The sequence below is a fragment of the Biomphalaria glabrata genome, chromosome 2, assembly GCF_947242115.1.
Source record: "Biomphalaria glabrata chromosome 2, xgBioGlab47.1, whole genome shotgun sequence".
NCBI classification, from domain to species: domain Eukaryota; kingdom Metazoa; phylum Mollusca; class Gastropoda; family Planorbidae; genus Biomphalaria; species Biomphalaria glabrata.
The window spans coordinates 48,598,822-48,625,874 of record NC_074712.1 but is presented as its reverse complement, the minus strand read 5'-3'; the positions used below and the strand labels follow the sequence as shown (position 1 = coordinate 48,625,874).

Sequence of the window (27,053 nt, the reverse complement as noted above, 5' to 3'; positions counted from 1 at the left end):
AATACTGCATATTAAGTACAACTGTATATTTGTGGGGATATTGTGATATAAAAAGACAATAGCAATTTTAAAAAAATCGTAATACAGTACATATATGAATTAAAAGACATTCTACACAGCAAGCTTATCTTTCCAAGATATATATATGCGGCCCGCCATGCCCAAACTTTTTTTAAATGCGGCCCTCGATACAAAAATGTTGCCCACCCCTGCTCTATACGTTTCATTTTGTTCAAGTTGAAGCTCTGTCACTGCAAAAACTTACCAGTAGTTACAACAGATGTCTACCTAGTAGCACCCATAGACCTGTGTGATGGATGTCAAATCTATACCAAAGTCAACTGTAGATGATTGTTAGATTTCACTCAATTACACAGCAAGCTTTTGGGTTTCTTGTTTGGGTGTATTCAATGTAGTTGAACGACAGCACATAAATATAACACACATTGATTTTAACTAGTGAAAAGATGTGGTCAACACTGATGAACCATGAAGAATAAGTTTAATCCAATAAAAGGCCACAGTCAGAGTCTCTGTCAAATAAAACACGTCTTTACCCAAGAGAATCCTATCGCTAACTGATTTTCCAGTCTCTAACCCAAAATATCCCAAGCGTCACTAGTCCCTTTCAATATACGTCTTCTATGGTGCGTCTCTAACTAACTAATAATATAATCTAGGTGCCTAACACCTGATAGATTTAGACACTACTACATGCATTTTTGTGTTTTTTTAGTTTGTTGTTGAAAGTTACGTTAAAACTATTGCTAGAGTTTGCTAAAAATAAATGATGGGCAATCTATTGGCCAGCTAATGTAAACGTCAACTGTCTCAGTGGCCCACGGTTAACGAGGGTGTCAGGTAGCCAGCACAACGACCAACCGCCTTTTACATTTCCCCAACTAATGTCAGGTACTCATTTGCGCTGGCTGGTCTCAGAGGTGCCATAAAGATCCCGAAATAGAAAATCCCAGTCTTCACCAGGGTTTAAACCCGAGACCTCTAGATTAGAAAGCCAAGAGCCTTACCACTCAGCCACCGCGCCTCCTAGAGTTTGCAATGGAGGGGATTTTTAAAAAGTCTTCTAAAGTATAGAAAACGACAAGGTCTGTACAACGCAAAAAGTTCGTGTCTGATTGCATTAAGATCAAACTGTCTCTAGGAGGGTGTCCAGACAGAGACAAATATAAGTTTGGCCTTTTTGGAAGCCTACATAATATATTTTAGGCAATTGCGGGGCCTCCATCAGGCAATTTTTTTGTTTTTGTTTTGTTTTACAATTCTAAATCAGACTCTCCGATAGAAACACACATAGATAAAAAAATAAGGTAACAAAGAAATACTTAAAAATGTATTAAAACATTTATGCTCTTTTTTTTAACAATTGGAATGGCTGCATTTTAATATTAACCAATATTCTTAATGTGGGTCTTTTGATGACACAATTAATTGAAAACCTTTGACAAATATGTACACCGCTGAAACTGTCAACAATACAAAAGAAAAAAATGTAATGATAGTTTAAAATCTAAAAATACATAGTGAATAAAATAGTGAACTAAACATAGTGAACAGAGATCAGTGCAAAAAACATAAGCACATGGACATAGGGAGCAGCAATAGTGAGCTAACAGTAGTGAAAAGATGACATAAGTGAAAGGAAAATAGTGAACAAAAGAAATTATATATCCCTGTCTTCACAGAGATTCGAACCCAGGAGCACAGGTTTGGAAGCCAAACGCTTAACCACTATGCTACCGCGAAAAGATAATAGTAGTAAACAAAAAAGTAGTAAACAGACATTAGTGAACATACATTAGTGAAAATACAATAGTGAACATACAATAGTTAACATACAATAGTTAACATTCATAGTGAATATACAATAGTGAAAATACAATAGTGAACATACAAAAGTCGAATATACAATAGTGAACAGATAACAGAAGAGAACATATAACAGTGAACAGATAATTGTAGTGAACTTATAGTAGTAAACATACATTAGTGAACAGATAATAAAAGTGAACATACTATTGTGATCATACAATAGTAAACAGATAATAGTGAACAAATAATAGAAGTAAACGGACAACATTGAACAGATAACAGTGAAATTTAAATATTAAAAAAATTACAGTATTGTAGCATTATATCTTTCTAGGTCGCGCCAACTAGCAAGCAATGATCCACAGTTCTGCAGATCTATCGTGACAGTGATGTCTATGTCTGAAAACCGTTCCAAGCCTTCATGCAAAACAAATGACTTGGAAGCAACATAAGCAACCAATCAAAATGTACAGTTTTTAGGTATCTGAGAATATTGCGCCAATGGTTTTAGCCTCGTCGACCTACAAGATAGATGTGTATTATATTGATGGTTTCCAAAATATCACAGAATCGTGCTACAAAAAAATGTATTTCTACAACACTTGAGCTCTGGATCATAAGTCTGGTTTTAGGTGTATAACAAGGCTATCACATCTCCTTCTGTAGAACATGTTCATTGATAATAAGCAAAGCAATTCATTGGAGATCATAGGTTCTGTACAGCCAGCACAATGACAAACTGAAAATACTTTTATCATTATTATCATTAAGGGAAATAATCTATTTCGGACAATAAATGTCCGGACTTTGAATAATTTATATATATTTAGATAGGTCCTATTATAATAATAAGACTTGTCTTTGATTCCGAAGAATGAACTATTTCCCGAGGCTCTGCAGCCCCAGATATTTTGCCACAACCAGGGCATTGTCGCAGGTGGTCGATTTAGATTTTCTTTTTGACGTCTGCGTCTGTCCTCGGCAGCGGATCCTCTTCTGGCCTCAAATGTGCATATATATATATATATATATATATATATATATATATTCGGTTCCTCCAAAGTTTTTTGAAATGGAGATTATTGATTGATTAGATAAACACGGAAGCTGACCACCATCGCGGCACACTACAATCTAAGTTTGCGCCAGGGGAAAGAAACTTTATTGCCCCCCCCCCCCCTATTTCCCATGAACATAATAATAATATAATACAAATAACCTTAGAATGTATTAATTAACTAAAATACAATTTATTTATTTTTTCGGCGCCTCTCTGCGTGTTGCGTCCTCCTGAGGGTGGCGTCCGGTGCATCGTGCTCCCCTGCCTCTCTTTCACTACGCCTCTGCCACCCCTTATATTTACAGCTCTAAGATATTCACATTTAAATATATGTATTTCGATTCCCAGGTAAATATTGATATTTGCATTCACAGATAAATAATTGTACTTACTTGTATTCACAAGTAAAATAATGTATTTGTATTCACAAGTAAAATAATGTATTTGTATTCACAAGTAAAATAATGTATTTGTATTCACACTCTTGTATTCACAGGTAAATAAATGTATTTGTATTCACAGGTAAATAAATGTATTTGTATTCACACTCTTGTATTCACAGGTAAATAAATGTATTTGTATTCACACTCTTGTATTCACAGGTAAATAAATGTATTTGTATTCACACTCTTGTATTCACAGGTAAATAAATGTATTTGTATTCACACTCTTGTATTCACAGGTAAATAAATGTATTTGTATTCACACTCTTGTATTCACAGGTAAATAAATGTATTTGTATTCACGGATAATACTTCGACATTCACAACATGCTATCTTTAGTGTTGCACTGTGAACTTCCTTTAAAATATAATCCAGTCATTCCTGCCATCTCGTAGATGGGACAGCACCACTTGGGTTTAGACTGGACACTTTCCACGATCAAAGTCAACAATGACCCAAGAAGCTAAATTTAACTTCACAATTGCCAACTAAAAAAAAGTTAAATAAAAATTTGATTCTGCAGGGTTACAAATAGGAATATCAAAATCATTGAACTTTTTGAAACACACATAGATACTCCACACTTCCTTCCTTTTGTACACCGGAGACACCAAACAATCTAACTACTCTGAGTTCTACTTACGCACACAATGGACCTCATTCACCAATCGTAAACAGACAACTTTTAGCCACGTGGTTCTCTATCACTTCTATACAAAATACGCAATCCATAAAGGCTGTCACGTGATACGTTTTTTTAATTGTTTTATCAATATTATAACGTGGCTAAATGTTTTAAAATAATATCTTTAGGGACTCAACTATCCCATATATTCTAATACTTTGATACATTTCAGTGTTACGGAAATTAATCCCAGTGAAAGAAATATCTTTTCATAATTTTATCCACAGGGAAATGTGTCAAAAAGCTGAGCTCGAGATGAGCAAGGGTATCTATCCATTTGAAGAGTTGCTGAACTTGATTGCCGGCACCAATGTCTGAACAAAATAAAAGAGAAACAAGAGTTACAAGCGGAAATCTATCAGCAGGCTTTGCATAATTTACTTGTAGACCATTATGATAAAGAAAAAACTATTGGAAATCAAAGATGATTATGGTTTGGTTTGTTATTGACTACATAGATTATAACATTTCTAACCGCCTCATATTATATATCTATATATCTATTTATATATCTATCTATCTATATATATATATATACAGAGAGAAAGAGAGAGAGAAAGAGAGAGAAAGAGAGAGATAGAGAGAAAGAGAGAGAGAGAGAGAGAGAGAAAGACAGAGAGACACAGATAGAGAGAGAGAGGGAGAGAGAGAGAGAAAGATAGAGAGCGAGAGAGAGAGAGAGAAAGAGAGAAGAAAAGAAAATCTTCGAACGCGGCAAAAGCTCTAGGTGTAAACATTACCAGGTTTTCATCCTTGAATGTAGTTCTTTTTATTCTTTCTCTTGAATCTCATCGTTTGGTCCGTCTTCTGTGTTAGCGTCTTGAGTGTCAGCGGCTTCAGTAACAGCATCTTGAGTGTCAGCATCTTGAGTGTCAGCTTCTTGAGTGTCAGCATCTTGAGTGTCAGCGGCTTGAGTGTCAGCATCTTGAGTGTCAGCGTTGCTCAATATTTTTTCCACTGTTTTTAAAGCGGTTTGAAATGTTTTGTCTAGCTCTGCAACATTCACATCCTGAGACATATGGTTAAAAATACATTTTCTTTCAAGTCTGGACTCATAAAACATAATTACAATTAGTTGCTAATACGAATAAAACCCAGGGGGTAACCTTTAAGTTTTCTCACACACACAAACTCCTTCTGTCAATATTTTACTCATTTTTGTGTGAAAATTAAGTATGCTTATTAGTTGTTTGTGTTTTCCACTGCTACGACTTTTCATGACAAATAAAGTGAAAGTAGAATTCTATTCAACTCTCTGTCACACAGACACACACACACACACACACACACACAAACACACACAATCTCATCTTTGTATAATTGTGTGCATGTAAAACTTAGAAATCTATAAGGTAAACATAAGCGCTCTATGTTAATAAAAGTCAATAACAATGGCACACATAGTATTGCGCATACACTTGCTATTATTAACCCATGGGATCCTCCAGAGCAGAGGTCCTTAATGTTGATTCAAAGAATTTATTTCCTGGTTAAAGAATCGCGAGAAGATCAATACATACCTGCGCGATAACCAAAATAGACAAGTGTGTGTGTGTGTATTTGTGTCCGTGATCACTAAAGTAGAGATTTTACCTAGATATTGTGCGTGTGTGTGTGTGTTTGAGTGTATGTAGTGTTATTTTAGCTTCTATACACTGCTGAATACTTTACTAATATTATTTTCTTATAGATTCTTTCTATTTTGGAATATAATAATAATAATAATAATAATAATAATAATAAGGCATGTCTTGGAGTCAAAAGATTAATGAGGAACGCAGTATTTCCAGATGTGACCTACGTACTTTGTAACATTCAGGGTATATATATATATATATATATTTATTTATTTATTTAAGTAGCAATAATACATAAAACACTAAACCATGATCTTCAAATACAAAAACAAAATTTCATAAAATACTCAGAAAGACACAAAAATAAAGGCACATTCCTCATCCCAAATGCTAGGACAAATTTGTACAAATACTCCTTCTTCCAAAATGCTATTAGAGCATGGAATGGGTTGCCTGAGCTAGCCAGGAAAACCAGTGACTTGGCAGAATTTAAGTGATTGATTAATATGCATGACTGAATGCATGACGCGTAGGACGTAATCATCTTCTTTTTTGAAGTAACGTCTGTATTATATAAGATATATATATATATATATATATATATATATATATATATATATATATATATATATATATATATATATATATATACAGGGCTTTTTTGTGACGGTACGCACCGGTACGGCGTACCGGCACCTTTTGGAAAAAAAATATTACTTTTCTTGTATTTCAACGAATATTATTAATTTTTAGTAATTAAAGTAAGGCCAGGGGTGGGCAACCTTTTTTGTATCTAGGGCCGCATTACCAAAAATTTTTGGAATAGCGGGCCGCATATATATATATATATATATATATATATATATATATACAACTTACAAAGATACTCTAGCTAACTGTGTAAAGTGTCTTTTAATTCATATTTACACTGTATTATATTCGAGTTTCTTGTTTTTTTTTCCCCACACTTCACGTAAAGGAATTACAACAAGTGTTAGCAATTTTTGAAACAATTTTACGATTTTTTTATAATTGCTGTTATATTTTTATAATACAATATCTCCAGAAATATACAACTGTACCTAATGTATTAAATAGTGAGCTAATGATATTGAGAACATATAATATTATCAATCTAATTAGAACGAAGTGTGATAATCATGGGTAGTTTCGATTTAAGAACAAAATATTAATAAATAATGTATCCGCTAGCTTAGCATGGGCAGGACAAATGAGAAGAATATAAAATCTCATGGAAGAAATTGTTATCTTACTTGAAGAACATTAAAATTTTTAAAAATTGCTATTTCAATGGGTTGTTTGCATATGAAATGTAAATACATATGTTAAATCTTTTTAAACAAAGCTTTCCCATTTCTACAAACAAGCAAAAGAAAACAGATTTTGTCATTTTCCTTTTTTCCTTTGATGAAATTTAAAACTATTTCTAGTGAAATTATTAAAAGTACAACACTTATTTAGATTCCTTAATTGTGCAATCTATCAAAGAAAACTTTAAGACATCAAGAGCCAGTTCTCAATACCATCAGCTCACTATTTAGCGCAGAAGCTGATTCAGTTCCAGAGGACATAACTCCAAGCAAAGAGAAGTTCGAGTCAGTACATCCACGGGAGTCCTATGGGTGCCAGAAGCTGTATTTCCACACTTTAAAAAATTTGCTGCTGTTCACACAATTTGGGTACACGTATTATATCTGTTCTTCTTCGTTCTCATTTTACATGTTGGAAGGTTTAGATTAGTGTATTTCTAGAAAAGTTATTTGAAGTTTTATGCAGCTTTTGTGCAAACTTTCATGCTTAGAATTTATGGTTGGGATATTTAAAAAAAAACAAAAAAAAAACATCAATTTTCCTGAGTCAAAGGTCGAGCTCCATCAGTTGTTACACTTTGCATCTTGTTCCAACCCAACACAGTCCATCAAATAAATACTGGCCTGAGATTGTGTTTTGAATTGAGTGCATTGATGTATAGTTAATAAGAATAATCGTCGTTTACTTGAAACTTTTTATAACGAGACAGTTCCAATAATTTTTATAGATATTATTTTTAATATATTTGCATATTTGTATGTATATACTGTGAGGCACACCTGATTTCTGTAGGTGTTGATTTTTTTTCGGGGATGGTTTTGGGGGCCCTCCCGCGAAAAAAAATTATATGTATTTATGTGTTTGTGTGTGTGTGTCATGGGCGTAGCCAGGATTTTTTTTTTTTTTGGGGGGGGGGGGTTTGGGAGGGGATTTTTTCGCCCCCCCCCCCCCCGTGAAAAAAATATATAAGTATTTATGTGTGTGTGTATATATAATCTTTATTACATTCTGACCCTTCATTCTTTCGGAAGACGCTTATTGTCCCTACAATAGGTTCTTTCTGGAGTTAGTGGGAAAATTGAAGACTTCCCGCCCTTGCTAGCAATGGGGTCTGGGGAAGCGCTAGGAGCTCCCCCATCGCGCCAAGAGCACTATTTCTGGTATTGAATGCCAACAAAATGCATATTCTGAGGTATCTACAGTGCATTTTCCTGCTATTAAAAGTCTTATTTCAAAAACCTAGTGAGCTATTCTTACTGACTTAGACCCTCCCGCGCCGTTCGGCGCATTTGCCATCAAGCTGTTTCCACAAAAATCTGTCACTGGTAATGTCTGAAGCCTCTTCCCACCTGCTCTGAGGACCTCAATGAATGTGTGGCGCCAAGTTGTACTAGGATGTCATCGCAACTCTTCTTATGTGTAATTCATTTTGTCGGAGAACATGTCCAGCAAACCTCTTGCGACGCTGTCACAAACTTACTAGTTCCAGTTCGGCATAGGATTTCCTTGATTTAGACCCGATCTCTATAACTGACTCCTAAAATCTGTCTTAGCCATCTTTGTTGAGCTACATTTAGTGTTTTTCAATTTCGGCAGATGACTATTCACTACAGTTTATTAATGGAGCCCTGCCACTGGTAAAAATGTGCAACCTCTCTTGAATACTCTCTTGGAATTAAGTGACTGTAGTTTGCTTTAGTTTTTATATCGATGAGAGAAGTTTTATCGTCAAAATCATCTGTTGGGGGTTTTCCACCTCAAAATGCTCTGTAGGGGGATCTTAAACCATCTGGAGGGGTTTTAAACTTTAAAAAAAGCCATCTGTAGGAGTGGGGTTTAAACTCAAAACCCCCGATTGGATTGGCTAAGCTCAAATAATTTTAGTGTGTAATTTGCTTTTTTTTTTTATATTGAAAAGGTATTTTTAGCATCAAACCCCTCTGAATGGTGGTTTAAACTCAAATCCCCTTTTGGCAACGCTCATAGCATTTTGAGTGCGTAATTTGCTTTTATTTATATTGAAGAGGTACTTTTTAGCTTCAAACTCCACTGGAGGAGAGTTTAAACTCAAAACCCCTTTGACTACACTCATAACATTTTTAGTGTATAATTTGCATTGTTTTTATTATTATAGAGGTATTTTTTACCTTCAAATCCCGCTGAAGTGGGGTTTAAACTCAAAACTGAGTCAAAACCCATTTAGCTACGCTCATTACATTTTGAGTGTGTAATTAGCTTTTTTTTTTATATTGAAGAGGGAGTTTATCGTAAATTTTAGACTGGGTTTTAACTGTGCTCTTGGAATTAGGGGATTTTCGTTTGCATTTTTTTGTTTTGTTTTATAGAAGAGGGGGAGTTAACTGCAAAAAACCCAGGTAGGGGGTATAAAACTCAAAACCCCTGGTAGGGTTTTTTAAACTCGAACCCCTCTGGTAGGGGTTTTAAACTCGAACCCCAATGGTAGGGGGTTTTAAACTCAAAACCCCTTGGTAGGGGGTTTTAAACTCAAAACCCCTTTGGATGTGCTGGGGCAAGTGATGGCTTAGAATTAAAATCTCACCTAAAATAAACAAAATCAAAGCAAAAAATCAGTCACTAAATTTTGACCCCCCCCCCCCTAGCTACGCCCATGATATATATGTATATGTTAGTGATTTATATGTAGCTACATGGAGCCACAGGTGTTAGACACCTTATTTATATAGGTTAGTTATTTAGCGACGCACCATAGATGACGCATATTGAACGGGACTAGTGACGTTTGGGATATGTTGGGTTAGAGACCGGAAAATCAGTTAGCGATAGAATATTCCAGGGTAACGACGTGTTTAGTGACAGAGACTTCTACTGTGGCCTTTTATCAGAATAAATCTATGTGAACTTGTTCATCATCGTTGACTACATCTCTTCACTTGTTAAAACAGCTGTTGTTATATTCTATATGTTTTGTTGGTCAACTACACGGAATACACCCGAACAATTACACCCAAACGCCTGCAGAGTAATTGGTTGACTTCAAGACAGCCTGAATAAGCAACATCACAGTGGCGACCCCCGACGCCCGAACATCGTACCGGACCTCGAAGCAGAACGTTTACTCAGGTGAGGGTCGTGCACTTGAAGATATAAGATTTCATCGGAGTACGGCTGAACACAGCATCATCGCAGAGTGACTTTGTTCTAGATCTACAAGCAGTCGTCGCCTGTTTGATCGCACGTTCAACGAGCCGTTAACTCAGGGTGACCTTCGTCAGGACCGTAATCATCGCAACGCCTGATCTTCATATGCTGAATCGACCTACAACCAGAGAAACCGTTCATTCATAACGGGTGAGAGATCGTTAGTGAACCTGTTGGACATATTTTTTCTTCGTCATAGGAGCCACATCGAGTATCAAGTTTTACCTCGTCAGTTTCGAGAAGGACAGTTTGCCCGCTGTCAGAAGTATTGTGAGTACTACAAGTTTGGTAGCTAACTAAATCGCTCTGTCGTCTTACCCTTGGAGAGATTCTTGTGGAGCAGTTTGCTCATTGAACCGGTTGCTTGCCACTTTTATAACGGTCACTGTGTTTAACCTTTGGAAGGTTAGTAAAGTTGTATGTATCATTACTGAACATTGATATATTTAGTATTCGTTGGTCTAGACCATATCTAGACTTGTTAGCAGTGAAGTTGTGGAAACAGCTACATCCACTTAATTTCGTTAAAAACCGTTAATCTTGTAACGGAACGTCGTCGGAGGTGACCTTGGTTTCACCTAGTCAACATTGGACAGTTTGGTCTAGTGAAGCAACATACAACAGCAAACTTCGTCGTACTACCAGAGTAGCAGCAGAAGCAGTGAACTATTTTAGAGAACCGTTATTCGTCAGCCCAGATCAAGTCATCGTCAAGAAAGTCGTTATTCGTCAGCCCAGATCAAGTCATCGTCAAGAAATTCGTTATTCATCAGTCGTCCAGATCAAGTTGCCGTCAAGAGACTGTTATTTGTCAGTAGTCGTCTACACAAATCAAGTCGTCGCCAGAAGAACCGTTAACCTATTCGTCAGTAACTGTGTACACAAAGTCGTCGGAACTACACATACAGTCATCAACAGTCGTCGAAGAAACTGAAACATTTTACTGTGACATATCAGGACATCTGTGGCATTACGTGGGATACTGGTAGCACCGGAGAACAGAGTCAGAACTGGAGGAGAGGCAGTGGAATTTGTTGTGATCTAGCATATTCGGGAGTCCGAACAAAGGGATCTTTCTTATCAAAAGCTAAGTGCCATTTTTCTTATTAGTATATGTTTAGATTGCCCTTAGAAATAGATTTTGTCTAAATTTGGTATGTTAGCCTGAATAAAATTCAGGTGGTGCTGAAGCCTTAAACCCGTTCGGGGTAAAGACATAATTTAGATGAAAAGCTATATTATACGTTTAGGGTTGTAATTTGTTTTGTTTGTGTAAACGTCATATCCGTTGTTGCTTAGTTACTTCGTGACGTTATCATTGTGTGTCATATTGTCATATCCCAACCCATAGCGATAGTCTCATTTAATTATTTCATTTGTTTATATTATTTTAAGGGGAGGTATCCCTGAAAATCTTATTTTTGCTATTTCTGAAGCTAGGCCTTTGAAATTTGTTATGGTAACATATAATGATATTCTAAAATAAATAATGCTAAAAAAAAGTTTTTTTTTTTAATGATGGTTGCCATGGTAACGGCGGCCATATTGTTTATTGTATACAAATTAAAACTCTGAATTTTGTAAAAACTATTGATCAGAAATACATGAAATTGAATTAAAAGATAAGAAGAAAGGATCCTCTAAATTGGTACAACGTCAGAATTAAAGATTTAAGTATGTTAAATTTTTTACAAATTTTTGAATTTTTAGTATTTTTTAGACCTAAAAAAACAGGATAAATATTAATTAAAAATACTTTAAAAAAAAAAGTAAATAAAATATTGAAAAAAAATCATTGTACGAGTAAAGTTAATGATGTCCTTAAGAAGTGTTTCAAATATCATCAAAATCTATCAAGTAGTTTAGGAGAAATTCCTAGTAAAGCACAATGACATGTGCAAAAACTAACATTTTGAGAAAAATGAGTTTAAAGTATAAATTTTATTAAGATTTTGTCTCATAGCCCTTACAAAAACATTAAAAAAACATGTTTTAGACACAGATTTAAGCAATAAAAATGATTGTAATGTAAAGAAAAATGATTGATCTACTTAATTATGTTATTAGTTAAAAATCGATATCCTAGACCTAAAACTCAATTTTCTCTAGGGATACCTCCCCTTAAATTATTTATTTTTATTAATTTAATTAGATCTGTATTTTTTTTCACTTAATGATAGAAAGTGCGGGTAGGATTCTTTCATTGTGAATCAGACTAAAATAATTTTAGTTTGAGCGGTTAAAATCAAATATGATTTTGCCATGAGAATAATGCCGAAACTGGCTATGTAGTCAAACACTGTCGTCTGGCTAAATATAGATCTACAAATTGTTGTACATCTCTTTGGTACAATTAAATCATCTAGACTCTAAGTTGAAATATTATTAATTGAAAGATATATATATCTTGTTGAAGATATATTTGACATTGTATACACATATTTATTTCGTATGGTTAAATAGAACCATAAGTTCTGGATTGGATCTAAGAAATCTATTTTATCTACTCTAGATCTAGACTCTAGACAGTCTTTGAATTTACTCTAGACACTTCAGTCACATCAAATTTTAAAATTGATCATAATTATTCATACTAGATCTAATAGTCATAGTGCTCTTGATAACTATAGATCTAAATGGTATTATTATACATACTATAATATACTAGATTTAAATTTGTGTGATACTAGACCTAATATACAGATTTGAATATAACCATAATAACTCAGACTAGATTTACACATTTACTAAATCTATAGATAGAGACATAACACTTAAAACTGGTATAAAAGTGTGTAAAAACTTTTAAAGTATAGCCATAACCAATATAGGCTAAGTAAAATATATATAAAATATAAAACACAATGGCTACATCATCATATGTGGACCTTAAGGAGGTTAAGGAAACAGCTATGCAGGATGGAAAGGCCATGGAGTTAAAAGGAAAGGACTTAGCAGCTTATGTACAGCAAGTTGTGAGGGAAGAAACGGAACGTCAAAGACAGAAAGAAGAGATAGAAAGGCAAGACAAAGAAAGAGAAAAAATTAGAGAACATGAAGCTAAAATGGAGAAGATGAGATTGGATGCAGCACAAGCCAGAGCTCAAACTGAACAAGGAAATAGCACAAATAACTCAAATAATTATACCACACAAAGAGACAACCCTAATTCGCAGACATGGCTAAAGAGAAAGATACAAAGTTTTGATGAACAGAAGGATGACATTGGTGATTTTCTGAAAAGATATGAGGCAAAAATGTCTACATTTAATATGCCTGAAGAAGAATGGTCTGAAATACTGATAGACTTTGTTCATGGTCAAGCTCTAACAATATGTCAAAATCATGACCATCATATTGATGATAGCTATCAAGTTTTAAAAAGAGAGTTATTGAATGCCTATGGTCATAATGCTACAACTTTTAGAAAGAAATACTTTGACAATATACCATCATTAGGAATAGAACCCCAAACTACCATTAATATGGAAAAGGATTTTTTCAATAAGTGGGTAAAATTAGAAAAAGTGACAAACTCTTATGAAGGATTAAAAAATTTTATTCTAGTGGACAACTTTGTAAATAAATGTGATCCTCAGTTACAATCTTTTATTAGAGAAAGAAACCCAAAAACTATAGATGAAATAACAGAAATAATGAGAGTATACAAAAATGCCTATCCAAATAAACCATTTTCTGATAGGGATAAGAGCAAAGTAGATTTAATAGGATACACCAAAGAAAATGTTGATAGAAGTAGAAATAGAAACAGATCAAATAGTGGAAATAGAAAATATAGTGAAATAACCTGTTTTAAATGTCAAGGAAAAGGTCATATAGCAGCTAACTGTAGAAGAGGGAATAGTAGGTCTGGAAGTAGAAATAGATACAATGAACAAAATAACAGTAGATATAGGAGTAGAGATAGGAATGACAGGGGAAATTATAGAAATAGGAGTTACAGTAGGGAATACAAAAATAAAGGTACAGATAGGGTATATTTCATGGAAGGAAATAGGAACAATTTTGCAGTGTACCCAGGGTTTGTAGATAGAATTCCGGTGGAATTAATCAGGGATTCAGGTTGTAACACTTTGGCAGTAAAAACTAAATTTGTCAAACCTCATTGGTATAAAGGGTTTACTAGGAAAGTAGAATTAGCAGATGGCACCATAAGGGAATTTAAAGCTATAAGGGTGTACATTGAAACTCCATTTTTCACTGGTTATTGTGATGGCATTGCAATACCAGAAATGAGATATGATATGTTAGTAGGAAACATAAAAGGAGTTAAAGAATGTTCAAGAAAAGAATTAGAAGACTGGCAAAACAAATACAAAAACATAAGACAAAATCATGAAAACATAGAAACACAAAATATAACAAGTATGGTAATAACAAGATCAATGGATAAACAAGATGAGAAACAGGAAAATACAATAAATGTAATAAGTAAGGATGAAGAAAAAGAAACCAGTAATGTAATACAAATAGAAAATACAGATGTTAAGGAAAGAGAGATAGAAAATGAAACACAAAATAGTCTTGAAACACAAATATCTCAAAGTGAAAAAGAAACAATACCCACATTTGCATTAGAACAAATGAATGACAATATTATTGGGAAAATTTATTCAAGAATATCAGATAAAAACAATAATAATCCAATGGAGAAATTTTGTATAGAGAATAAAATATTGTTTAGACAAACAAGTAATGATAACAAGAAAATAAAACAACTTGTCTTACCACAGAAATATTGGAAAGATGTTTTAATCATGACACATGATAATAATTTAGCAGCACATAGGGGAGTAAAGAAATGTTATAGGAATTTGTCAAAACAAGTATTTTGGCCCAAAATGAAAGCAACAATCAACAAATACATAAACTCATGTGACATATGTCAAAAGAGATCTAACAAAAGCCTAGTGAATAAAGCACCTATTCAAGAAATGGATGAACCTACAGCACCATTTCAGAAAGTATCTATTGATTTAATAGGTCCTTTAATTCAAACTGAAAATAATAACAAATACATTCTAACAGTAATAGACATGTTAAGTAGATACCCAGAGGCAATCCCATTATCAAATACAAGTGCAGAGAATATCATTAATGCCATAACTCAAAAAGTAATTACAAGACATGGTATACCTAAAATTATATTGAGTGATCAGGGATCTCAGTTTAAATCAGAACAATTTAAGAAATGGACTAAACAATACAATATACAACACATATACTCTTCGGTTTACCACCCAGAGAGTAACGGTTTATGTGAACGATATGGTGGTTCACTAAAAAGATCACTAACAAAAATAATTCAGAATAATCAGAACAAGTGGGATCATTACATTAACTATGTACTATTTGCTCATAGAAACAACATCCATGAAGCAACACAATTTTCACCATATGAAATAATACATGGAAGAAAACCTAGAGATGAATTAGATGTTTTTAAAGAAAATCTAATAGACAATGAGAATAAATTAAATAATGACAGTGAAACAACAATCACAACAGAATTGAAAGAAATATGGACTCAAGCATATAACAACAACAAGAAATACAAACAAAGTGCTCATGAGAATCTAAATAAGAAAAGACAATTGAAAACACTAGAAGTAGGAAACAATGTATTAATATTAATAAATGACCTGAAAAATAAAATTGGTAAACAATGGAAAGGTCCATTTAAAGTGATAAAACAAATTAATGATGTGAATTATCAAATTGAAATAAATGGGAAAATTAAAACATATCACATAAATAATTTGAAACTATATCATGATAGAGAAGATGAGTTGATACAAAACATTCAGGAGAAAATAGAAAATAAATTTTCAGAAAGAGAAGAATGCTTGATGATAATAACAAATGAAAATCACAATGAAAATGATATTAAGGAAATACCTGTAATTGAAACAAAAGAGAATCAAACTTGGCAAAAGATTAATCTTAATAATTTAACTAAGGAAAAGTCAAAAGATATAACTAAAATAATACAGGAATACAAAGAAATTTTTTCCAGCATACCAGGAAAAACAAATATTATTAAACATGACATTAAAGTAACAGACACAAAACCTATCAAGCTTTAGCCATATAGAATACCGCTACATTTACAAGACAAAGTAAAGAAAGAAATAGACAATTTACTAGAATCAGGTATAATTGAACCATCAACATCTCCTTATGCTTCACCAATTGTGATAGCCAAAAAGAAGAATGGAGATATAAGGTTATGTATTGATTATAGGAAACTTAACAACATCACAGAATTTGACCCATATCCAATGCCAAATATAGAGGATATTTTACATAAATTAAATGGAGCAAAATTTTTTACTAAATTGGATTTAACTAAAGGTTATTGGCAAATACCTTTAACAGAAAATGCAAAACCTTACACAGCATTTGTAACACCATATGGTATTTTTCAATGGAATTATATGAGTTTTGGATTAGTAAATGCACCTGCCACATTTAATAGAATGATTAACATGATAATTGGAAACAAAGAAAATGTTATTTGCTATTTGGATGACATATGTATTTTTAATAATAGTTGGGAGGAACATTTGGTAGATGTAAAAGAAGTATTCAAAATAATAAAAGAAAGTGGACTTACAATTCAAGCAGAAAAAGTAGAAATAGGATTGGAGGAAATAATTTTCTTAGGACATAAAGTAAATAACAACATGATTAGCCCTATTGAAGATAACATAAAGAAAGTACTTAATATTGAAATACCTACAACAAAAAGACAAATTAAAAGCATATTAGGAATAGTAAATTATTACAGAAAATTTATAAAGAACTTAGCAGAAATAGTGAATCCATTAAATGACTTACTTAAAAAAGGAAAACCTCAAAAAGTAGTTTGCAATGAGGAATGTGTGAAAGCTATTGACAGAATTAAAGATGTTTTTAGTCATGAACTAATATTAAGGCTACCTGATAAAGACAAAATATTTTATGTCACAACTGATGCATCTGGTAATGCTATTGGTGGTTGTTTAATGCAGAACTATGATAACTTACATCCTATATTATATGTAAGCAGAAAATTGTCAGAGGCAGAGAAAAAATATAGTGTCATTGAAAGAGAAGCCTTAGCTGTAATATGGGTAATTACTAAGCTAGAGAGTTATCTAATAGGAAGGAAATTCATATTATTAACTGATCATAAACCTATTCAGTATATACAGCAAAAGAGCATGAAAAACAGTCGTGTATATAGATGGTTCTTAGCACTACAGGAGTATAAATTTGAAGTGAAAGCTATTAGTGGAACTGTGAATATTGTAGCTGATCTATTGTCTAGAATGACATTGAAATGAAATAAGTTTGTAAATAAACTATAATTATATTGATTATGTAATATATATTAATATATTGGCACAATTTATATGTTATGGAAAAGGGAGATAATTAAATTTGATGTTAAGCATTTGAAAGTAAGTATGGATATTTTTTTTTGTATGAATCATTTCATATATCATTGATGAAAGTTAGTTCTATGGAAAAGGGTGAGTATAAAAGAAAAATGGACAAAAGCGTATAAAAGGGTGGTAAGAAAAAAAAAATTTATTGAATGTGGAAATAAAGTCTGTTATTGTTTTTTTGAAATGTTGTATTTTATCAGATTACTGCCAGTGAAGAACACTTGTGACATGTGACGTGCCCATAAGATGCCACATTTTCTTTTATGATGAACTGTGTACTAATGAAGATGATTCTGGAATGTTATGAACATTGAATTGAAAATGCCCTTGTAAGACTTGACAGTAGTGGAAAAATATTGACATATTTTTTTTTCAAGGGGGGGAGGAATCTGTTAGACACCTTATTTATATAGGTTAGTTATTTAGCGACGCACCATAGATGACGCATATTGAACGGGACTAGTGACGTTTGGGATATGTTGGGTTAGAGACCGGAAAATCAGTTAGCGATAGAATATTCCAGGGTAACGACGTGTTTAGTGACAGAGACTTCTACTGTGGCCTTTTATCAGAATAAATCTATGTGAACTTGTTCATCATCGTTGACTACATCTCTTCACTTGTTAAAACAGCTGTTGTTATATTCTATATGTTTTGTTGGTCAACTACACGGAATACACCCGAACAATTACACCCAAACGCCTGCAGAGTAATTGGTTGACTTCAAGACAGCCTGAATAAGCAACATCACACAGGTTAGGGTTGGGCGTTAGATAAAGACCATGGTCAATGTGCTGTTCCTTGAGTCGGACTGTCCAGTTGAATTAGGAAAGACCATGGTCAATTTGCTGTTCCTTGAGTCGGACTGCCCAGTTGAATTAGGAAAGACCATGGTCAATGTGCTGTTCCTTGAGTCGGACTGCCCAGTTGAATTAGGAAAGACCATGGTCAATGTGCTGTTCCTTGAGTCGGACTGCCCAGTTGAATTAGGAAAGACCATGGTCAATGTGCTGTTCCTTGAGTCGGACTGCCCAGTTGAATTAGGAAAGACCATGGTCAATGTGCTGTTCCTTGAGTCCGACTGCCCAGTTGAATTAGGAACAACACCTCCTGCAGAACACTATCCCTTTACAAGTTCGTTTTCCTTGTATCTTTGTACCGCGTGGCAGGATTAAACATATATAGAATGTCGCAGAGAGGTGTCTAGCTCATAGTCAATAGACTTTGGTGTAAAGTGTCCAATGTTTGAATGAGTGAGTTAGTGTAAAGTGTCCAATGTTTGAATTTTGATGTAAAGTGTCGAATGTTTGAATGAGTGAGTTAGTGTAAAGTGTCCAATGTTTGAATTTTGATGTAAAGTGTCCAATGTTTGAATGAGTGAGTTAGTGTAAAGTGTCCAATGTTTGAATTTTGATGTAAAGTGTCGAATGTTTGAATAATTCAGTTAGTGTAAAGTGTCCAATGTTTGAGATGATTGTTTTTGACTTCAAGTGGCTAATTAGACTAGTGCAAATTAATAAAAAGAAGTGAGACTAATGTAGATCAGTGGTTCTCAAGACGAACATAGGGAGTCCGCAGAAAGATGAAAATTATATACATAATTATAATAACTCCTTCTTCTAAAGCCAGTTTATCACCTTGCCACTCACCACTGTTTAATATGTCTATTACTATGAGTTACGTATTACGACCTAAACCAAAGATTAGAAGACATTCTTCAACTGGATACTCGTTGTAAAACATTGTTTAAAAAAAAAAAACAAAAAAAAACAAGGCTTGTCTAAGGGGAATAACTGCAATTAATGTCAATACTGCAGTAATTCGCTGATGATGCGGCTCTTCTTGCCCTGCTCTCGGAAAGCTCAGACGTAAATGAGTATTTCAGAGAAATAGAACACATTTAACAAATTCTGTAAAGATAATTTTTTAAATATTAAATGTAAAAAAAAAATGATAATTGATTTTCGTAGGGAAAAGAAGGAAAATGATATTGTTTCTGCCGCTGGAGAGTCAACTGAAATAGTGTAAGTTTTTAAATAACATAATGCAATCATAGACAATAAATTAAATTTTACTGCAATACTAATTATATCTGCAAAAAAGGGCAGCAACTATTACGATTACTTAAAAAAAAAACTGTCCTCATTTAATGTAAGTGAAAAGGCCTTGAGCTATCACGCACACATCTTTAATATTTTAAGTTTTAATCTCACTGCCTGGTATGGCAATCTAAACACTAAAAATAAACTTCATCGAATCCTAATTGCTGCTGGTACAGTCATTGGCAAAACCCAAAACCCATTTGGGCAGCTGTTTGAGACAAACATTCATAAGAAAGCTAGAAAACACCCTCTGGGTCATTGTCCTATGAGAAATACAAGACACCGATAGCAAAGACAGACATTGATACTCTTTTATGAACATGAGAACTGGATCGTTAAATATAATTAAACAATCTTATATAAACTTTTCGCATCGAAATTATGAGCGAGTCTGATGTGAATGTATATTTTGGTTTTCTATAGTTATAATGTTTTGTTTGGTGTAATGCACAAAGTGTAAGACAAATTTCCTTATGGATAATAAAGATTATTATTATTATTATTATTTTAATTAATTACCACTATTGATTAACTAATTGGTTAATTCTTTTCATTGATCCATGTATAACCATCAAGTCTAAATAACTTGTTCCTAGAATGGGAAGTGGAGAAAATATAATAAAGAAAAAACTTCCACATATACAGCCTAATCTCTCAATAAATAGCATTTATTTCCCTTGTTTGATATCAAACAAAAAAAATCCAATCGTTATTAGCTAAATAATTTATTTTTTGAATTGAATCAAGTTTCGTTTTGGTACAACAAAAAATGTGCCAAGTTTCAACTTGATCCGAGAAAGGGTCTGGGAGAAATAACGTGAAATAAACGTACCAGACGATAAACAGAGTGAGTGGATAGAAGCTTTGTAACAAGAATTGAATATATCTAGCTAGTAATAACAATGTACGTATTAACTTAGCTCACAAATCAAAGACCAATTAAAAATCATTGATCTTGTTATGTCTCCTTTTAATAGACACACTGAAGGATGGGGCCGGAAGGGGTAGGGGAACTAGGAAGTTCATCTATTGGCCTTTTATAAGTCACGTGAGACGACATACTAGCGAAAGCCCGTTTATAAAATTGAGAAACTACAAAGTATGATTTTAAAAAAAAGAATGTTTGCCCTAGATACTTTCATTTTTAAAAAGATGACTCGGCTTCCCCCCCCCCCCCTTTTTTTTTCTGTAAGTCACTGTAGGTGGATGAAGTTAGTTTCAAAATCGAGGTTACTAAAGTTAGAGTGGGGTCTACTAAATTACAGCAAAAGGAGAGGACAACAAGTTGTCTACCCACAGGGAAACTACCGCTAGGCGGCGCTAAATATAGTTCTGTTGTCTTCTCGATATATGCGTGTGACACTAATGCATTTCTGTAGATTGTAGAAGATCTAACAAGAAATGTTTTTTTTTTCCCCTTGAACAAGGAAGTATGTTAAGTTTTTGTCTAGGGTTTTTTTTTCAGTATTTCAAACGTATCTCCCTTTTTGTATATAACACAAACAAACACTAACGTCTCAGACAAGGAAATATATAAGATAAGTAAATATATATATAGAGAGAGAGAGAGATAGAGAGTGTGTGATATAATTGATGATGTCTAAAATTAAAGCTGATCTGAAAAATTGATAATAAGAGGTTTAACTGCAGAGGAATTTAATTCTATCTACAAGAGTACTGTATGATTAAAGAGCATTTCTATCGACAAGATAACATAATAGCAATTACGTTACATGGATGGCTGAAAAGATCTCTAAAACAATTAAGAGAACAATTATATGTATGTCAATGTTTGTTAAAATTCTCAAGGCAAAGAGTTTGTCCTCAGTAAACCGTCTAATTCTAAAATTGTATTTATACACAAGTCACGTGGTCTGTACTTTGACAGAAGACAAAGACATTAAAAAGTAGGAGTAAAAAAAAAAAGTTCTACTTTTCAATCCCCCCCCCCCCCCCAACCATTCGCTGACACCATTTTTTGTTTAAATTGTCTATGGGAGTGGAAGTAAAAAAAAAATTGAATCATTTTTTTCAAGTAAAACATCGAACCTAATTGTATGACTCGTTAGCTTAGTTGATAGAGCGTCGCGGTAAAACCGCGATCGTCATGGGTTCGATCCTCATACTGACATGTTTTTCTTTATTATTCAATGAGAAATACAAATATGAACATTTAGTTGACGTTATTGGAACATTAAGTAGGAATACATTTTTTGTTTTATTTTGTTGTCGGCATCGTTTGTTTCCAAAGCAGACGGGATCAAAATCAATAGCTGGACACGCGGATAGAGTTAATTGTATCTCTCTAGAGATAATTGTATCTCTCTAGAGTTAATTGTATCTCTCTAGAGTTAATTGTATCTCTCTAGAGTTAATTGTATCTCTCTAGAATTAATTGTATCTCTCTAGAGTTAATTGTATCTCTCTAGAGTTAATTGTATCTCTCTAGAGTTAATTGTATCTCTCTAGAGTTAATTGTAGCTCTCTAGAGTTAATTGTAGCTCTCTATTTATTATTTTATTTCAAGTTGTATAACGGAGACACTATCTTTTCTTTTTTATAAATATTTTTTTATGTCTTTCTTAATTAATTTTGTTGGGGTGGGAATGGGTGGGTCATGTGACCATTGACCTCTTGGAGGCAAAGTGCAGGCTGAGGAGTACAGACGTCACTTCAAAAAAGAAGATATTTATGTCCTACGCGTGCCCACGGGTCAATCTTGTCATGCATGTTAATCAATGACTTAAACTCTGCCAAAAAAAAAAAAAGCTTTTTATAGGAAACAGGATGGTCGAGTTGTTTATTTGCCTGGTACTGTGTCGCTGGTAAGCGAGGTTGTCCAATCAGAGGGTCCATGCTTCGTGCAATAGTCAATAGTTTGTAATTCATTCCCTAAGCACGCGTAATGAATATAATAACTGGAACTGAAGGTTTATAAATGATGTTTGTATCACATCAACACATTTGATCATTAGAAATAAAACCAATAAAAACCGGAAGTAAGATAAACCAAGACCATTTATCAACATATTGGTAAAAACAAATATGCTTCTTAAATCATCAACAGTATTTTGTTTAAGCTTATCACAAATGGTATACATTAAGCGAACTAAAAACAGTAGCTTAACGAGCGCCGTTAAATTAGTCGCCGTTCAAGTAATTCTCAAGGGCATGTGTGTGTGAGTTAAATTGTGAAAACCCATTATCAAATGATCAAACGAAAGCAAACATACACAGTAATACACTTAATACCTGCACTCAATCAAAGGCTCGGTTTACTGACTCCGAAACTGTTACGAGTCACAAAATACAGACAGATGATTTACACCAGTGTTTCCCAAACTTTTGACCTCTGTGTACCCCTTTTATAATTTTTGTAATGCTGAGTAACCAGTTACTACCCCTCGCCCCCCCCCCTCCTCCGCCTCCAACCACACCTTAATTTATAAACATAATAATGGGGTATTTAAAAAATCAGCATAGCTAATGAGGTACAATGCGTACCCCCTCCAAAGTCTTCCATCGCCCCTGGGGGGTACGCGTAACCCACTTTGAGAAACACTGATTGTTTTTTCCGTAAAAGGTTTTCGCAACAAACTCACCTTTGAGTTGCTCGTCATGGCTCTCTCCAACTCTTGACTCGTGATGCTGCTAATACCACTGTCTTCCTTGGCCACTCGCTGGCCCTGGGTTTCCCTCACGTTCTGTCTAGCATCTAGTCTGCCTCGCTGGCCTGGGAAAGATTTAGCATGAGGGTGTTATCAAAACAATGGCTACTTTCAATGACGTGACATACTGTCTTATTATAAGTAGGGAAATACAGTTCAAACTGAAGGAACAAAACACTAAAGAAATTGTTTATTGTTTAGATGTGGTGGTGAGTTTATTTGTTTAGCTGCAGTAGTAAATCAATTTGTTTAGCTGCAGTAGTGAATTTATTTGTTTAGCTGCAGTAGTGAATTTATTAGTTTAGCTGCAGTAGTGAATCGATTTGTTTCACTGCAGTAGTGAATGTATTTGTTTAGCCGCAGTAATGAATTTATTTGTTTATCTGCTGTAGGGAATTTAATTGTTTATCTGCGGTAGTCTATATCACTTATTTGTTTAGTTGCGGTAATGAACTGAATTGTTAAGCTGTAAGTCTATAACTTGCTCTGGATGTGGCAAAATATCTAGGTCACAGCTGGGGCTGAGTAGCCACAGAAAATACTGCATTCCTCACTAATCTTCGGACTCGAAGATAAGCCTTATTATTATTAGTGAATTAGTCTATACTCTATAACTTCTTTATTTGACTGCAGTAGTGAATTTATTGGTTTAGCTAGGGTGGTGAACTTCTTTGTTTAGATGTAGTATGTAGTGTTATGTATTGAACTAGTTACTCTGTCCCTTACTGTTCAACAAATCTCTAACTCTCTACGTCATATGTCTGCTTTTTGTACGTTTCGGAAGGAGTTGTCAAGGAAATGTTTGTTTTTTTATGAATTTAATATTTGTTTTATCGTATTAGTTCTATAGATTCTTTGAATTGTTCTGCTACACTTGGAAGGCAACAAATACTCGCCTCTTATCTGACCAGTGAGGGTCAGTTCGTGCTCATCATAGTGTTTCAGAGATTCTTGTTTTAACCTTTCCATAAGGTTGTTCAAGAAGTCAAATTTAATTTTTAATTGAGTTTTTTCACACTTATCCTTCTTGTGAAAGTTGCAAGTCAGCTGATCTGGGTTGTGCGATGCCATTCTTGATAATAGTCTTTCTATATCCTCCGTTGCTCTGTAGATTATAGTCTGCACATCATTTAGTATGTCACAGCTTGGAGTCTCACACCCAGTCACGTGCTCATTTTCTTGACCTTTGAAAGTAGCCATCACCTGGAAGTAAGCATTTTACAAATTAAAAAAAAATGGAAGTGAAGAGATGTGACATCGTTTTTTTTTTGTATCTTTAAACACATTCAGGTCAGGACAACGGAGTAATTTTCGTATTTAGATGTCAGAAATAAACAGTGCCATAGAAGTAAATCTTATCGGTAAATCTTATGCAGTTAATCTGTCAGAAGTGTTGGTTAAAATTAAGCACATCATGTAGGTGATATATTAACATATTGACATGTCAGAATGGATTCAACTCAAACTAAAAAGTTTTATTTAAACGTTAAGTTGTGTATTTTCTGAAGTTATGGGACACAGGGGGCGTTCAGGTTGAGTTGTAAAGCGCTTGGCTTCCGAACCGACAGGTCTCAAATTCGCATCCGGGCGAAGACTGCGATTTGATTCGGGATTATTTATAAAACCCCTGAATCTACCCAGCCCAATTTGGTACCTGCTTTATGTTGCTTTATGTTGGTTCTTGCTTTATTTTGGTACTTGCAGATCAACACTCTCGTTAACTGTCGGTCAGAGAAACAGTTGAACTTCAAATCCTCTGTGCCCCCCCATAGATCACAAGGTTTGGAATAGGTACCTTTTGTTACCTAGCATTGTAAACATCGAGTCCACGTTTGCGTCGGTATTAGTCAATAGAATTAAATTAATTATGAAATTCCTAATTTTATCTATAAACTATTAAAAAATCCTGCTATGCTGTAAAAGTGCGAAATAGAGTTTTACGTTTATAGTTCTTTTATCAACTATCAGGAATCAAACAAAAAGTTGTATAAATGTGGCTATAAAGTACCCAAGCGATAACTTTATCGTGTTCTATTATATTTAACTTAAGAAAATCATTTTGATTTAAATTGCCAGTCATGCCATATAAAATGGTAAACAGGTTGTTTTCTAGTCAGACTACCAAATGTACACCCTAATGTACACCCTAGTGTACATCCTTCTAATGTGGGAATATCCATTTACTTGCTTAAATGTCACCGTCTACTGATAAAACTTCATGGCTGTCAGAAGTGGTTCGCGAGACATTTATTTATTAAGTATTGCAGGACTTAAAGCAACCATCTCTACAATCTTACATGCAGACACTCATACAGACAAAGTGTCGTCCAGACCAAACTTTAGGGCAGGGAACTCATTTTGTGTGATTCCAGAGGCAGACCCAGCAGCGACCAACATGTTTTTATTATAACTGACTCAGAAAATGTTTTTGTTTGAGCTGTTTTATTTTGTTTTATTTTTTTTTTTCTTGCCCAGCTACATAAAAACAGACGTGCAGCAAATAATCTACAGAATTTTTCATGAAATGACTATGAATCATTTCTTAGAAATGAGATCATTTCCTGGGCATTAGCTCTGGTCGGAACGATGTCGCCTTCACAACAGTTTCCTTCTCTCCAAAGGAACAGCAAGTGCCGATACAGTTTGGGATCAGCAACATCGCAGGTTTTGCCATGGCGTAGCACTGTGTGCATCAAGGTCACGGGGTACTTATTCTTCCCTAGGGTTGACTCTCAAAGCCTTTCCCATGTTTGGGTATAGCTGCAAGGCAGGAGAGGTTTGAATTCAGAGTATTCCTTCTCCTTAAGGATCTCCTCTTTCCTGAGGCTTAATAGAATCTAGTTTAGGCGCCAGTTTCTCGCCTTTCCCCTTTCTCCTGTCAGTGATAACAGTTCCGCCGGACACAATATCTGAGCAACACGTGACTGGTTGTCAGAGGCTATTTGAGACGCATGTCATTGAAACATTTTATAGGTAGTGGAGTGCTTATTTCCATTACCACGTCTGGCAATCACAGCCTTACAGAACTTGGTACACACGAGGTCTACATACAGACATAAGTAAGGCAGAGAACTGATCTAAAAAAGATAGTTAGGTAGATGGATAGATAGATAGATAGATAGATAGATAGATAGATAGATAGATAGATAGATAGATAGATAGATAGATAGATAGATAGATAGATAGGTAGGTAGGTAGGTAGGTAGGTAGGTAGGTAGGTAGATAGATAGATAGATAGATAGATAGATAGATGGATAGATAGATAGATAGATAGATAGATAGATAGATTGATTGATAGTTAGATTGATTGATTGATTAATAAACTTACAGGAACATTAATATGTTGCTGTTAAAATCCGTATTGAAACTGTTGAAGACAAAGAGTTAAACACCAGTGTCGAGCTTACACATACATTCGCCTACTGTACATGAACTCTAACGTCACGGTCTATACCCCAGTGCGAGCTAGAGTTTTTTAATGGTCAAAGTCTGTTACGTATTTCGGCTGTATTAAACTTCCTTTTCAAATTTACGATATCATGTCTATATATAGATAAAGGGGTCTTCCAAGATATTTTCCCTTTAGACTTACCTTTGTATCCTTATTATGCTGTCTATGGAGCTTGGGTTGGGATAAACGTTAGTGCAAGAGTTGATTGTATGTTATTGTTATGTAATTTGAAGATTTAGGAATTCTTATAGAAGTATCATTTTGTATTTG

At 34.2% G+C, this 27,053-nt stretch overlaps 1 protein-coding gene across 2 annotated transcripts; it reads right to left on the bottom strand.

Annotated features, from left to right (window-relative positions):
• Positions 1-1,340: 1,340 nt before the first annotated feature.
• LOC106071109 (uncharacterized) lies at positions 1,341-26,822 on the bottom strand. Of its 2 annotated transcripts, XM_056021053.1 has the most exons (6): positions 26,661-26,821; positions 24,229-24,535; positions 23,267-23,397; positions 4,957-5,028; positions 4,760-4,881; positions 1,341-4,333 (listed from the first exon to the last, which is right to left on the bottom strand). In XM_056021053.1, the coding sequence occupies exons 2-5, from the start codon at positions 24,530-24,532 to the stop codon at positions 4,789-4,791; spliced, it is 600 nt and encodes a 199-aa protein (XP_055877028.1). In that variant the 5' UTR covers positions 24,533-24,535; positions 26,661-26,821; the 3' UTR covers positions 1,341-4,333; positions 4,760-4,788. The 2 variants fall into 2 exon arrangements, with proteins under 2 accessions (XP_055877028.1, XP_055877027.1); XM_056021052.1 differs by having other exon boundaries at positions 4,760-5,028; positions 26,661-26,822.
• Positions 26,823-27,053: the final 231 nt, after the last annotated feature.

Coding starts and splice junctions, on each gene's coding strand:
- LOC106071109 (XM_056021052.1), bottom strand. CDS start 24,532: ATGGCTACTTTCAAAGGTCAAGAAAATGAGCACGTGACTGGGTGTGAG. Junction 23,398..24,228: donor CCTCACTGGTCAGATAAGAG/GCGAGTATTTGT, acceptor AATCTTTCCCAG/GCCAGCGAGGCAGACTAGAT. Junction 5,029..23,266: donor CCATGACGAGCAACTCAAAG/GTGAGTTTGTTG, acceptor CATATGTCTCAG/GATGTGAATGTTGCAGAGCT.